Source organism: Monodelphis domestica, chromosome 8 (genome assembly GCF_027887165.1).
Source record: "Monodelphis domestica isolate mMonDom1 chromosome 8, mMonDom1.pri, whole genome shotgun sequence".
Classification (NCBI taxonomy): domain Eukaryota; kingdom Metazoa; phylum Chordata; class Mammalia; order Didelphimorphia; family Didelphidae; genus Monodelphis; species Monodelphis domestica.
The window spans coordinates 71,819,125-71,831,900 of NC_077234.1; the positions used below are offsets into that span (position 1 = coordinate 71,819,125).

A 12,776-nucleotide genomic window follows, 5' to 3' on the forward strand; every position below is an offset into this window, starting at 1 on the left:
GGAGACGTAGGGGCAAGGGTCTGAGAAAGAGCACCTTGTGAAGGAAAGTAAAGGAAGAACAGTCAGAAGACAAGAAAGAGGCCCAGGATAGTTCATTGTCCCAGGTAGATTCATGGAAAAGAGAGTTTGCAGAAGACAGGGTGTAGTTAGCAGTATGAAATGCTACAGCACAGCCAAGGAGAAATAGGGAATGAAAGGAGCCATTGGATTTGGCTTAGAGGCCCCTTGGTAACTTTGGGAGAGCAATCTTGGTATTTCAGTAAAGTGATGGGACAGAAACCAGGTTTAAAAGGTCTAGGAGTAAGTGGGCAGTGAGTGAGTCAACAGCTAATGTAGACTACTCTTTTAAGAAGTGTAACTGTGGGGCAGCTAGGTGACCCAGAGGATAGAGAGCTGGAGAAGGGACATTGTGGGTTCAAATCTTGCTTTATTCGCTAACTAGCTGTGTGACCCTAGGCAAATCACTGCCAGTTGCCTAGCCCTACCAGTCTTGTGCCTTAAAACTGACATTTAGCATCAGAAGGCAGGGGTTTAAAAAAAGAAAAGTTTGGCTGATAATGAGAAGAAAATAAAATATTCATTTGAGGGGCTTTCAAAGTCAAGAGAAAGGGGTCCCCCCCTTTTTTACAGGTAGAGGAGGATAGCCATGTTTGTAGAGGAGTGGAAAGAGATGGAAGAGGCAAACTGCATATCTGTGTGGGGATGTAGCTGAGGAAGCTAGATCCTGGAAGGATTGTGATCACCAGCACAGTTAAAAGATGATTTTTGGCAAGGAGGAGGGAATGAGTACAGGCAAAGGGAAGCTCTGAGGTGGTGAGACAGAGAGTTAAGGGAACTTGTGATGGCTGCCATTGGTGATCTCAGTAAACTGAGTGGTGAAATAGCCTAAAGAGAATGAGAAGGAAAATGGCTTTGGGGATCTGAGGATGGACAAATTCAACTCAATAGAAATCAACAAATGCTTGTTAAATGCCAATTAGGAGGGATCAAAGACCCAAATGAAACAGTCCCTGCTCCTGGGGAGATAACACCCACCCACATTAGCAAATGCAAAGGTAATTTGGAGAAGGAGTAAGTACTAACCACACCTCTGACAAGTTGACATCCATCCTTTGCTTGAAAATGTTCATGGAGGAGGAAACTGCTACCTCTGACGGCAGATCATTTCATTTGGTGATAGCTTGAATTATCAGGACAATTTCCCTTATTTTAAGCAGAAACCTGCCTTTTTGTCCACCCTTGCCTTCTAATTCTGCCTTCTGGGTACAAGAGGAGAGCAAGTCCAATATTTTTTCTATGTAATATATACTGAAATTCAGCTATTAGGTAGCCCGTAACCTTTCTCTTCACTAGGCACATCATAATTCTAGTGCCATCATTTTCTTCTCACATGGCATGGCCTTGAGGTCCTTCACTATTTTGGTGGGCCTCCTTTGGACCATCTCTGGTTTACCAGTATTTGCCCAAATGTATCTAGAACCAAACACAATTCTTCCCCTCTACTAGGGCAGGTAAAGCTGGATTATGGCCTTCCTGGCCATGGACAACATACTTTTTCATTTCACATTTTTGGTTTCTGTGTCACACTGTTGACTCATATTCAACTTGTTGGTTTTCTAAAGCCTGGAGGTCTTTTTTATTTTATTTTTTTTTCAGAAGATGCTATCTGGCTATATCATCTTCATCCTTGGGAAAATGGACTTTTTTTCAACCCAAGTGCCATACTTTTAATATTGTTTCCTCTTACTAGATTAAATCCAATATTTTAGCTTGTTGTAGTCTTCTTGGATCACAAATCTGTCATCCAATAGGTTAGCTATTCTTGTTTGTGTAGTCTGTAGATCTGATGTGTGCCAGCCATGCCTTTGAGTCATTGGTAGCACGGTTGGACAGCACAAGCTCTGAGATCCTCCACTGAAGACCTCTTTCCAAGTGGTTGCCAAAAGCTGACTGATGGATTCATCTAACTTATTGTGTAACCCACAATCTCTTTTTCTAGCTTACAAGAGTAGCATTGAAGACTTTGTTAGAGTTTTTGAGATGTTGATAAATCTTCCAAATTTCTATGAATCCACTTATAAGTGCAAAGCATTTATAAGCACTTATTATATTCCAGACACTTCTAAGAACTGAGGATATACATATTTTTAAAGAGACTAGGGGCAGCTAGTTGGCTCAGTGGCTAGAGTGAGGTCTAGGGACAGGAGGTCCTGGGTTCAGACATCGCCTAGCTGTGTGACCCTGGACAAGTCACTTAACCTCAGATGTTCAGCCCTTACTCCTCTTTTGTTTTGGAACTGATACCTAGTGTCAATTCTAAGACAAAAGGTAAGGCTTTTAAAAAAAGCCTTAATAGAGGGAATACAAACATAAAATGTTGTTGTGACTAAGAAAGGGAATTTTGTTCTGGGGAGATGAAAAGTGTGGGGGCAGGTACAGATGGCCACACATTCACACATTACATTGGACGTCCAAATATAAAGAAAGCCAGCCCCTTCCCTTAAGGAGCCTACATTTTAATAGAGGAGACAACATATATATATATATATATATATATATATATATATATATATAAAAAAGCCAAAAAGCTGGGACTGGGGGGTGGGAGGGAACAAAGGTACCTGTTGCCAAAATGTGAAAGAGGAAACCGAGAATGTGACCTGGTGAGGGATGAGAAGTGGTTGGCCTTGGTGCCAGGATAGAAATGCAATTAGGGCACCTAAATGGGGGTTCTGGAAAGATCCAATCAGACATCGAAGGGAGGAGGATACTTCCAGTGTGAATTCCAGGGTTACTGTGAGGCTTCAGGATGAGGAGATTTCTGAGACATGGTAGTGAAAGTCCAGAGCCTGGGAGTAGCAGATCATAGGCAGCAGCGAGATGGTGCAGGACTAGATGAGATATGAAGCTTCAGGAGTTCTAAATATCAGGCGATTCACTTCCTAGGGGACAGGGAACATGGATTCTAGAGGACCCAGTTTGGGATGTCTGAGTCTCAGGTCTGGGGTAGAAGGTACTGATGTAGAGTCCAGTGTCCCTTCTAACAGAAGAGGAAATGGAATTCATTCAACATCGTCAGTTCTTGATGAAGCCAAGAACATGACTTCCTTTTCCCTAACCACCTCTTGGGTACTTTTCTAGAGTTTTGCCAGGAATTGAAGTCCAGCTTTGGTTTGCCCAGGGACTCACAGCTAGGAAGTATCTGATGCCAGATTTTGGCTTTGTCCTTCCTGTTGAGGGTAAATGTCAGACTATTTTTGCCTATAAGTAATTCCAAGGTGGAGGAGCTTCTTGGTGGACTTGGTTGGCAGTCAGGAAGATCAGAATTCAAATGTGACTTCAGATTCTTAGAATTCTGGGTAGAATCAATACTGTGTATCAGTTCCAATGTAAGAATTAAAAGGAAAACTTACGTTCTGTCTTAGAATCAATACTAAATATTGGTTCTGAGGCAGAAGAGCAATAAAGGCTAGGCAATGGGGGTTAAGAGACTTGCCCAGGGTCACACAGCTAGGATGTGTCTAAATCCAGATTTGAACCCAGGACCTCCTATTTCTAGGACCCTGGATGCTTCTCCCCCTCTGCCATCCCATCCTCCCATCTTTGCCTAGATCCCTGGCTCAGACCTCCAACTAATGTTCATTTTCTTTTTGTTTTGTTTTGCTTCTTCTCTTTCGTTCTCTGTGTGTCTCATGTGTGTTCTGTCTGGCTCCTTGGTCACTGGCCGGATGCCTTTCTATTTCCACTTCACTGTGTTCTCCCCTCCCTTCCCCTTTATTGTTCCCTTTGGGGATCAGCCTACAATGCCAAACTCCAGGGTATCAAGAAGAGTGTCAAATCCATGCATTCTCCTCTCCACCGGCAGAGATCTTCCTCCCTCTCTGGTTGGTGTACTCCCCTATACCTCCTTTCCTCACTTTCTCCTTTCTTCTTTTCTTCTCAGTCGCGCCCCCCCCCCCCCCCCATCCCAGTTCATGTCCCTCTCAATTCTCTCCATTCCTCTTCCTTTCCTTTTTCTACCTCTTTTTTCTATCACATATGCTTTCTTTTTCTTCTCCTTTTCTCCTCCTATTCCTTCTCTCTCACTCTTTTCTTTTTTCTTCTCTCCATCTTCTCTTCCTTCTCTCTTTTCTCTCTCTCTCTCTCTCTCTCTCTCTCTCTCTCTCTCTCTCTCTCTCTCTCTCTCTCCTTCCCTCCCTCTCATTCTCACTCTTCTCTTCCTCTCATTCCTTCTCATTCTCTCCTCACTTCTTCACTCATTCCTTTTCTCTCCACTCCCCACTATCTGCATGTGTGAATGCTCTTTTCTTTTGCATGGGCAAAGCCCTAATGCATTGGACCTTGGTCTTGGCTGCAGGGGTGGTGGTGGGATGGTGGGGAGGTCTTAAGGAAGCAGACTTGAAACTCAGAGTCTCCTTGGCAAATGAGGGTCTCTGAACCTTGACGGTAGATACCTGCCCTCATAATAGAAGGAATCCTGGACAGTGCTTTCTCTACTTGGCACTCTTTGCTGCTATAAGAAGAGCTATATAGAGACTAATCTCTTGATAGAAAACCATGCCAAGGAGGTGCGTGGGGCAGTTGGGTAGATGCTAGATGGCACCCACAGCACTTACAGCTTTGTCCAGATGAGAATGTTCCCAGTGCCAATATGGAGACTTTCCCAATCCCCCATGAGCTTTCTCTCAGCTGTACTCATTGACCTAAGCATTAGTAAGGTTAACTTGATTTTATGGAAATTCAGTGTGGGATCTGATATGCTCCCGGCATTGTCAGCTGAATTATCTGGGTGGAGGGTGCAGATAGGGTTTCAGTTGATTATTTGGGTTATTTATTCCTCCCATCCCTTTCTGAAACCCAGCCTTTTGTCCATTTCCTGATGATCTAAGCCTGGAAAGTCAGAGGGATGGATACTCATTCTCTGATGAGAAAATATTTGGTTGGGGAAGAATTTGAAGCTATTGGCTAAAAATGATCTTTTAAAATCCAGAACATTTGTTTATCTACGTTCTCCCTGTCTAAGGACAAGAGAGAGTGATCTCTAGATCCCTCTATTTTCTCCCTTCACTTAACCACATCCTCTTCTCTGGTCAGTAGTATGTGATTCAGGAGGTTCAGGGCAATTGGGGGTAAGATAGTCCCTGGTCCTAGAAAGAGCTGGCATGGCTTGGCCTTAGGGGATGCTGGTGTGGTTGCAGTTTGTGTGGCTTTCTTATTCCTAGCCCGGCAGGTTATACATCAATTGATGTCTCACCTCTGCACCTCGAAGTGATGGAGCTATATACCCAAGCCGCAGAGATGAGGAACCCAGTCTTTTGGAAACCTGAATGCTGGAATGAAGAGTGGGGTTTGTGGGAGTGGGTGGGAAGCTGGAGGAAAGGGTTTTGGAGGGTAGGCGGTCAAGGATATTGGGGACAAATATTCTAAAGTTTTTCAGATAAATATGAATATGTATATATGTGAATGCTGTGGCCCTTTCTCCAATTCAAACCCTTAACTTCACATTTGCTTAAGAAAAAAAAAAGGATTGCTTTTTTTTTTATCCTAAAATCTAGGAGATTTTAGGATATTTACCAAGGCTTAGGGATGTCAAGGGAGATGTCCACCTAAACAAAGGACCAGACTGGAGGCTGGCTGCTGTCATGATAGAGGACCACTACAGAAAGGCCCTAATTTAGAGGTCTGGGTACCTTTGTTACCTAAAAGTTTCTAGAGCCCATGCAAGTCACTTAATCTTTCTGTACCTCAGTTTCCTCATTTGTAAAATGAGAAAGTTAGATTAAATGACCTTTGAGGATCCTTTCCATCTCTAGTGTCTATAATCCTATAGGATTTTCCAGTGTCTTTTCCCCTGAGTTCTTTCTCAGAGGCATTCACTCTTGAGCCCCACATCCTTCAAAGAAAATTCTGTTTTTCATTCACCCTTTGGTGAATTAGCATGGAATAGTGGAAAGAACTTTGGAAAGATGGAGGGGATCAGGGTTCTCCCCCCAAGTCTGTTGCTGACTAATTGTTTAACTGGGAAAACCACAGTGCTACTTTGTACCTCAGTTTCTTCATCTGAAAAATGGAGATGATGATTTTTTGCCTGTAACCCAACCACCAGTTATAGTGAGGCTCTAGTGAGATCATTTAAACAAAAGCACCTGAATGAATACTCAAAAGCATTAATAAAAACACAACAAACCTTTATATTTTTCTTACCAACTTTCTATTGAGTCCAGCGTATTTCCTCCAATTCTCTCCTTAGCAGAGAACATCTAGTCACTCTTTTTATAAAGGGGGATTTTTGCTTTTCTCTGTACCAAACTAAATTATTTGACCACCTTTCCTCTTCATTAATGTCCCACTGGGTATGTGACTGGGGGAGGGGTGGTGTTACTGAGAGCTGGAACTCCAAGGAAGGCTCAGTGACTCCATTGAAAATCTTATTCTTGCTTTCTCTTCTCTTCTCTTCTCTTCTCTTCTCTTCTCTTCTCTTCTCTTCTCTTCTCTTCTCTTCTCTTCTCTTCTCTTCTCTTCTCTTCTCTTCTCTCTTCCTCCAATCATCCTTTCTCCCTCCCTACTTCTCTCTCTTCCCATCTCTGTCTCTGTCTCTCTGTCTCTCTGTCTCTGTCTGTCTGTCTGTCTGTCTCTGTCCCTGTCTTTCTCTCCCTCTCTCTCTCTCTCTGTTCTCTCTCTCTCTCTCTGTTTTCTCTCTCTGTGTTCTCTCTCTCCCTCTCTTTCTCTCTCTCTTTCTCTCTCTGTGTTCTCTCTCTGTGTTCTCTCTCTCTCTCTCTCTTTCCTTCTCTCTCTCCCTCTCTCTCTCCCTTTCTCTCTGTGTTCTCTCTCTCTCTGTGTTCTCTCTCTCTCTCTCTCTCTCTCTCTCTCTCTCTCTCTCTCTGTTCTCTCTCTCTCTCTCTGTCTCTGTCTCTGTCTCTCTGTGTCCTCTCTCTCTTTCCTTCTCTCTCTTCCTCTCTCTCTCTCCCTTTCTCTGTGTTCTCTCTCTCTCTCTGTGTTCTCTCTCTCTTTCTCTCTCTCTCTCTGTGTTCTCTCTCTCTCTCTGTGTTCTCTCTCTCTCTCTGTCTGTCTCTGTCTCTGTCTCTGTCTCTGTCTCTCTGTGTCCTCTCTCTCTTTCCTTCTCTCTTTTCCTCTCTCTCTCTCTCTTTCTCTCTCTCTCTCTCTGTGTTCTCTCTCTCTGTGTGTTCTCTCTCTCTCTGTGTGTTCTCTCTCTCTCTGTGTTCTCTCTCTCTCTCTCTCTCTCTCTCTCTCTCTCTCTCTCTCTCTCTCTGGGGGTGTGTGTGTGTGTTTTCTCTCTCTCTCTCTCTCTCTCTCTCTCACACACACACACACACCCTTAAGAGTATATCAGAGAGAGACTGAGAGAGAGAAAGACAGACTTACAAAAGAGGGACACAGAGACTGACAGACACAGAAACAGACATAGTGTTTTAGGGTCAGAGGATTGGGGAGACAATCCTATTTGCATTATCAGTTGGTCTCAGGAACCATGTGAGAGTGTGATGTTCTTTGCTTGGCTCTCCACGATCTGCATGGGCCCAGTCTTTCCACCCTTGGCTGAGGAACAATGAGACTCTCTTCTCTCTTCTCTGCTTTGCCTCCCCTCCCCCTCTCCTTCTTCCACTCCTCTCTGTGGAGAAAGAAAAGGGAGAAAGGGAGAGAGGACATGGCTTGCTCTTTGGGCACCCTGGGGCCAAGTTGGGCTTGCCAAGGGGGACAACAGTGAGACACTGTGCGCAAGGAATGCAAGATGTGCCTGGCTGGCCATTGATGCAGTGTGGGGCTCTGGAGTGGGAGGGACTTGGCCCCGTGGGAGTGGAATGTAGGGTCTTCCCTGATCTCGCTTTTGAGGAGAACCCCAGACTGTTAGGCCCTGCCTTGGATTCCCATATCCCTTCAGAGGCCATCCCTGCCGTTTCCAGTTAGGCTATCCCCCCCTTCCCATCCCAAGAAAACAGAGTCAAATAGGGAAGAAATGACGAGGGGGCATTCTGTCATTCTCAAGAGTCTCCAGGAAAAGCTCGGTCTTGTCCTCCCTCCATCATCGTCCTAATGCCTCGCACGTCAGCAGCTGGGAAGGCCTTCTGGCCGTCTAGCCCACTGGTCACAATAACTGTTGACAGGAGGTTGGTGGGATTATTCCTTTTGTGAAGAGGCTAGAGGATGCTCAGGGTAGCTCAGAGAGGGTGGCTTAAGCTCTATAGAGACCCAATTTAGGAAACTGAGTTCAGCCTTATTTTCAAGGGCAAATTCCCAACCTCCCAGCAGAGGAATTAAATGCTGAGTTGAAAACTAGAGGAAACTATGCCATAAATGGGGCACTGGAGGGTAGAGAGAGTCAGGGAAGTGAGACGGGCTCTAATGCATTTCTTTTAACCTTGGGCTTGAACTCTTAGCTCCAGAGCCTGCTAGCCTTTCCTGATTGGGTCTCCTTTGTCACAATTATTATTAGAAAATCAATGGGAGCGTCTGTTTCACTCTGATGCTTCTGCCAGGAATGAAACCAGTGACGGCAGCTCTAGACCACTGGGGAGTTATGGGGGGAGGGCAAGGAAGGGATGGAGAGGGGCAGGGGAATGAGACGAGGGGAGGGGGAAGGATGGCTCTCTGTTGGTACACAGAAGAGCGTTGAATCTTCAGCAACTAGAGAGAGGCAGAGGCCATATGTTTATAGTGGAGAGAGGGCTGGACTCAGAGTCAAGAAGACCTGCGTTCAAGTCCTGCCTCTAACCTATACTGCCTAGGCAGTCTTGGACAAGTTTCAATATACCAGACAGCTCTGTAGGACTAGATTTCAAGATAGATGCTGCTCTGCAATGGTAAACATCTAGTCACTCTATTCATAAAGAGAGACTTTTGCCTTCTCTGCAACAAACTGAATTATTCGACCACCATTCCCTTTTCTTCATTAATGTCCTACTAGGAATGTGACTGTTCATCTAAGAAGATACTGAGAACTTGGACTCTGAGGAAAACTCAGTGACTCCATCAAAAACCTTATTCCTGTTCTCTCTGTCTGTCTGTCTATCTCTTTATCTCTCTGTCTGACTGTCTGTCCCTCTGTCCTCCTCTCTGTCTTTCTCTGTCTGTCTCTATCTCTCTATCTCTCTCACTCTCTTTCTTCCTCTCTGTCTCTGTCTCTGTCTGCTCTTGACCTTAGTGAGGACTTGCTAGTCCTCATTAGTCATAGGCCCAGTTAAGAAAAAAGAAAAAGACAGTTTGCATTGTTTTTCTCCTAAGCAAATGCATTTTCAAGTTGGCAACCCATCCATGGCTGCCCAGCCTGTGCAGCAATTGCCCATGAGTTCCTAAAGGTTTGCCATGGCGGAGTGAGAGGGAGTCGGTTCATCCCAACAATCCGAGGTTCTTCCTTGCTCTCCTGACTCCAGCGATCAGCCTGTCATCCCTTCCATTCTGCAACCAGCTTATCTTCTCATCATGAAATTTCTCCATCACATCCATTACTCTTACTTGTCTTCCCGGCATTATATGCTATGGCTTGCTTTTAGGCTTTGGCTTCTGAAAGGTATTTTTCGCTGTTTGGAGGCAGGGCTATCTTGGTGCTCTCTACCAGCACCTCTAAAATATCCGTCATGAAAATGAATACACACATACACATATGTAGGTATAGGACATTTCACTTTTCCAGGTGCTGGTAACTCTCTATGATCTCACTTGACCTTTATAACCACACGGAGAGGTGGGTAGAGCAGGTCCTAATCATACCATTTTTACTGATGAAGAAAGTAGGGCAAAGAGAAATAAGTGACTTGCCCAAGGTCAAACAGCCAGGAAGCAGTAGAGGAGATAAGACCATAAAGCAGGTCACCAGGTTCCTAGTTCTGTGCTCTTTGCTCTCACCCTTTAGAGGGTAGTGCTGCTTTTTACCTGCTAAATGTGCCCAAGAGGTTGACTCAGCACTTCATCCTTTTTGCATATTCTTTATTTAATAGCAAAGTGCATTAAAATAGAAGCCCTCAGCCCTTATTAGTTCCCCTCTGTGTCTACCAGCCTCTCTGGGTAAGAAACCATATGTGTGTGTGTGTGTGTGTGTGTGTGTGTACACAGATGTGTGCACATGCTTTCATCTTGACCTTGGCATCTGGCAGTCTCTGCTGTGCGTGACAAGCTGGGAAAAGAGGCTTTCCAGCTTGTTTCTGATGGCAGCCTTCGCATCTGGCATCTGGTGGGATATCTAAATTGCATAATTGATGGTACAGAAGGTAATTCTGCCTGGATGGGTGATGATCTCTGCCAATGTGCATTAGTACATTCCTGGGAGTATCAATCTGAGTTTCTCTCTCTCTCTGTCTCTCTCTGTCTCTATCTCTGTCTCTGTCTCTGTCTCTTCCTCTCTGTCTCTGTCTCTCCTTCTCTCTCTCTCTCCCTCTCTCTATCTGTCTATCTCTCTGTCTCTGTCTCTGTCTCTCTCTCACTCTCTGTCTCTCTCTCTGTCTCTCTCCCTCCCTCCATCTCTCTGTCTCTGTCTCTCTCTGTCTCTGTCTATCTCTGTCTCTGTCTCTTCCTCTCTGTCTCTGTCTCTCCTTCTCTCTCTCTCTCCCTCTCTCTATCTGTCTATCTCTCTGTCTCTGTCTCTCACTCTCTGTCTCTCTCTCTGTCTCTCTCCCTCTCTCCATCTCTCTGTCTCTGTCTCTCTGTCTCTTTCCCTCTCTCTATCTCTCTGTCTCTCTGTCTCTGTCTCTCTCTGTCTCTCCCTATCTCTATCTCTCTGTCTCTCTCGTTCTCTCTCTGTCTCGGTCTCTCTCTATCTATTTATCTCTCTGTCTCTGTCTCTCTCTCTCTCTGTCTCTCTCCATCTCTCCATCTCTCCATCTCTCTGTCTCTCTGTCTCTCTCTCTCTCTCTCTGTCTCTCTCCCTCTCTCTGTCTCTCCCTCTCTCTATCTCTCTGTCTCTGTCTCTCTGTCTCTTTCTCTCTCTCTCTCTCTCTCTCTCTCTCTCTCTCTCTCTCTCTCTCTCTCTCTCTCTCTCTCTGTGAGAGAGACAGACAGAGGGACAGAGGAGGAGAAAAAGCAGAGAGGGAGACTCCACACACAGACAGAGATAGAGACAGAGCGAGATCATAAGACAATAGTTCTTACAATGAAACTTGATGAGGTCTACTGACTAGTAGTTGGGAGTTAGGACCCTGGGGTTTCATTTCCTATTTGACTTATTTGCTAGAGGAGTTTAGGCAGATAATGTTATCTCTTTAAGCCTTTGTTTCCCCTTTTCTGAGTGTAAGGAGCAGAAAGATGAGGTAGAGATATTTAGAAATAATCCTAGTCTAGGAGAAGGACCCCCTGGAAGCAAGGGAATGGGCTAGATGTTCTTTGAAAGTGCCCATATGGCCCCCAAGAAGAACATTTCTTAGGATTCTTTGAGTCAGCCCAGTGAGGCAATGGATTCCGTGCCACAGGCTAGCTCCAGGACAGGGGAATGGGAAGGAGGGCAGTTTGGCAACTCTCTGGAGTCCTGCTCGTTGGGAAGGGAAATAGAGAAAAGCAGATGGAAAACAGAGGGGAATTATTTCAGGGCTCCCTTCCCATGTTGTCACATCCAGATTGCCATCCAAAAAGCAGAAGTGTCCTTGGGGTGGAGCTGCTCTGTGAAAACTTCATGTTAGTAGAGGTGGTTGGGGCAGATTTGAAAGAGGGAAAGGGAGGGAAAACAGGGGCCATGTAGAGGTTGACTTTGGGGGTAACACTGGATAAATTTGGGGGATTTAAAGCTGGGGGCCTGGAGGATGTGAGGGGTAGAAGCTCTTCATGTTTGAATAGGGCCTCCTTAGAGACTCAGTGCATGAGGTTGCATTCTTCCCTCTTTCCAAGAGTTTTTCCCTGGGGCCAGATGTTGCATGTTAGTTGATGCTGTTGTCCTGGTAACTGCCTCCCCCTTCTTTTTGCTTTCTCTCCCTTCTATGAAAGGAAGCTGTGGCCATCTGCTTCCAGGGGTTGGAAAGAGTTGACATCTGTTTCAAGAATCAACCCTGTTGTGCTCTTGGCCAAAGCTCAGTCCTTGATCAGAGATCCCTGGATGGAGGTCTGTTTCCAGTCAGAATAGATTGCCCAGCAGCCTGGCAGGAAGAGACACGAGTGTGGGAGAGTTGGGCAGAAAGGATGCAGAGAACATAAGCCCTGGTCCTGTTCAGACCACTGACCTTAGATGCAGGGGGTTCTCTATAGGGTCAGACCTCCAAGTTTTTTAACAATGTGCTTTTGGAGAGACCAGCTCCCTCAGTGTGTGCCTGTCTCCCCTAACTTCTGCCATTACTTCTAGGGGTACAAGCTCGGGAAAAGCAGACCACAGAGCCCCCACCCCCACTCCGGAAACGAGCGGCCAGTGATGGGCAGTATGAGAACCATTCTCCAGAGCCCACCTCCCCTCGGAGTCCTGGGGTACGGTCACCAGTCCAGTGTGTTTCCCCAGAGCTGGCCCTCACCATTGCCCTCAATCCAGGAGGACGGCCCAAAGAGGTGAGAAGTGAATAGATATAATTCTCTGGGAAGGGGGTGTGATGATGAGACTGCCCTGCTAAGGACTCAATTAGAAATGAACTGAATAACATTGTTCTTAAAAGCCAAATAGGGATTGACTCCCTTCTTGCTCAAAGCCCAAGCACATCTCCATCTTTGAGAATTTTCTATTTCTTAATCATGGTTCAGCATGACATGTCAAGTTACCCTGGTGTAGCTAATAAGTAGGAATTTGACATATCTCAGTCCTGTTTTGTATGTCCCAAATGCCTTCTTTCTCATGAATTCTTACCTCCTCTGCC

At 45.4% G+C, this 12,776-nt stretch overlaps 1 protein-coding gene across 20 annotated transcripts in view; it reads left to right on the forward strand.

Annotated features, from left to right (window-relative positions):
* TNS1 (tensin 1) overlaps positions 1-12,776 on the forward strand; it is a 338,276-nt gene that overhangs the window by 282,477 nt on the left and 43,023 nt on the right. For 13 of the 20 annotated variants that reach the window (XM_056808034.1, XM_056808035.1, XM_056808037.1 and 10 more), the window contains 2 exons: positions 3,798-3,884; positions 12,278-12,474. In XM_056808034.1, coding sequence (XP_056664012.1) covers positions 3,798-3,884; positions 12,278-12,474 — 284 coding nt within the window. The remainder of the gene's footprint in view (positions 1-3,797; positions 3,885-12,277; positions 12,475-12,776) is intronic. The other 7 variants (XM_007501757.3, XM_007501758.3, XM_007501760.3 and 4 more) reach the window with 1 other exon arrangement.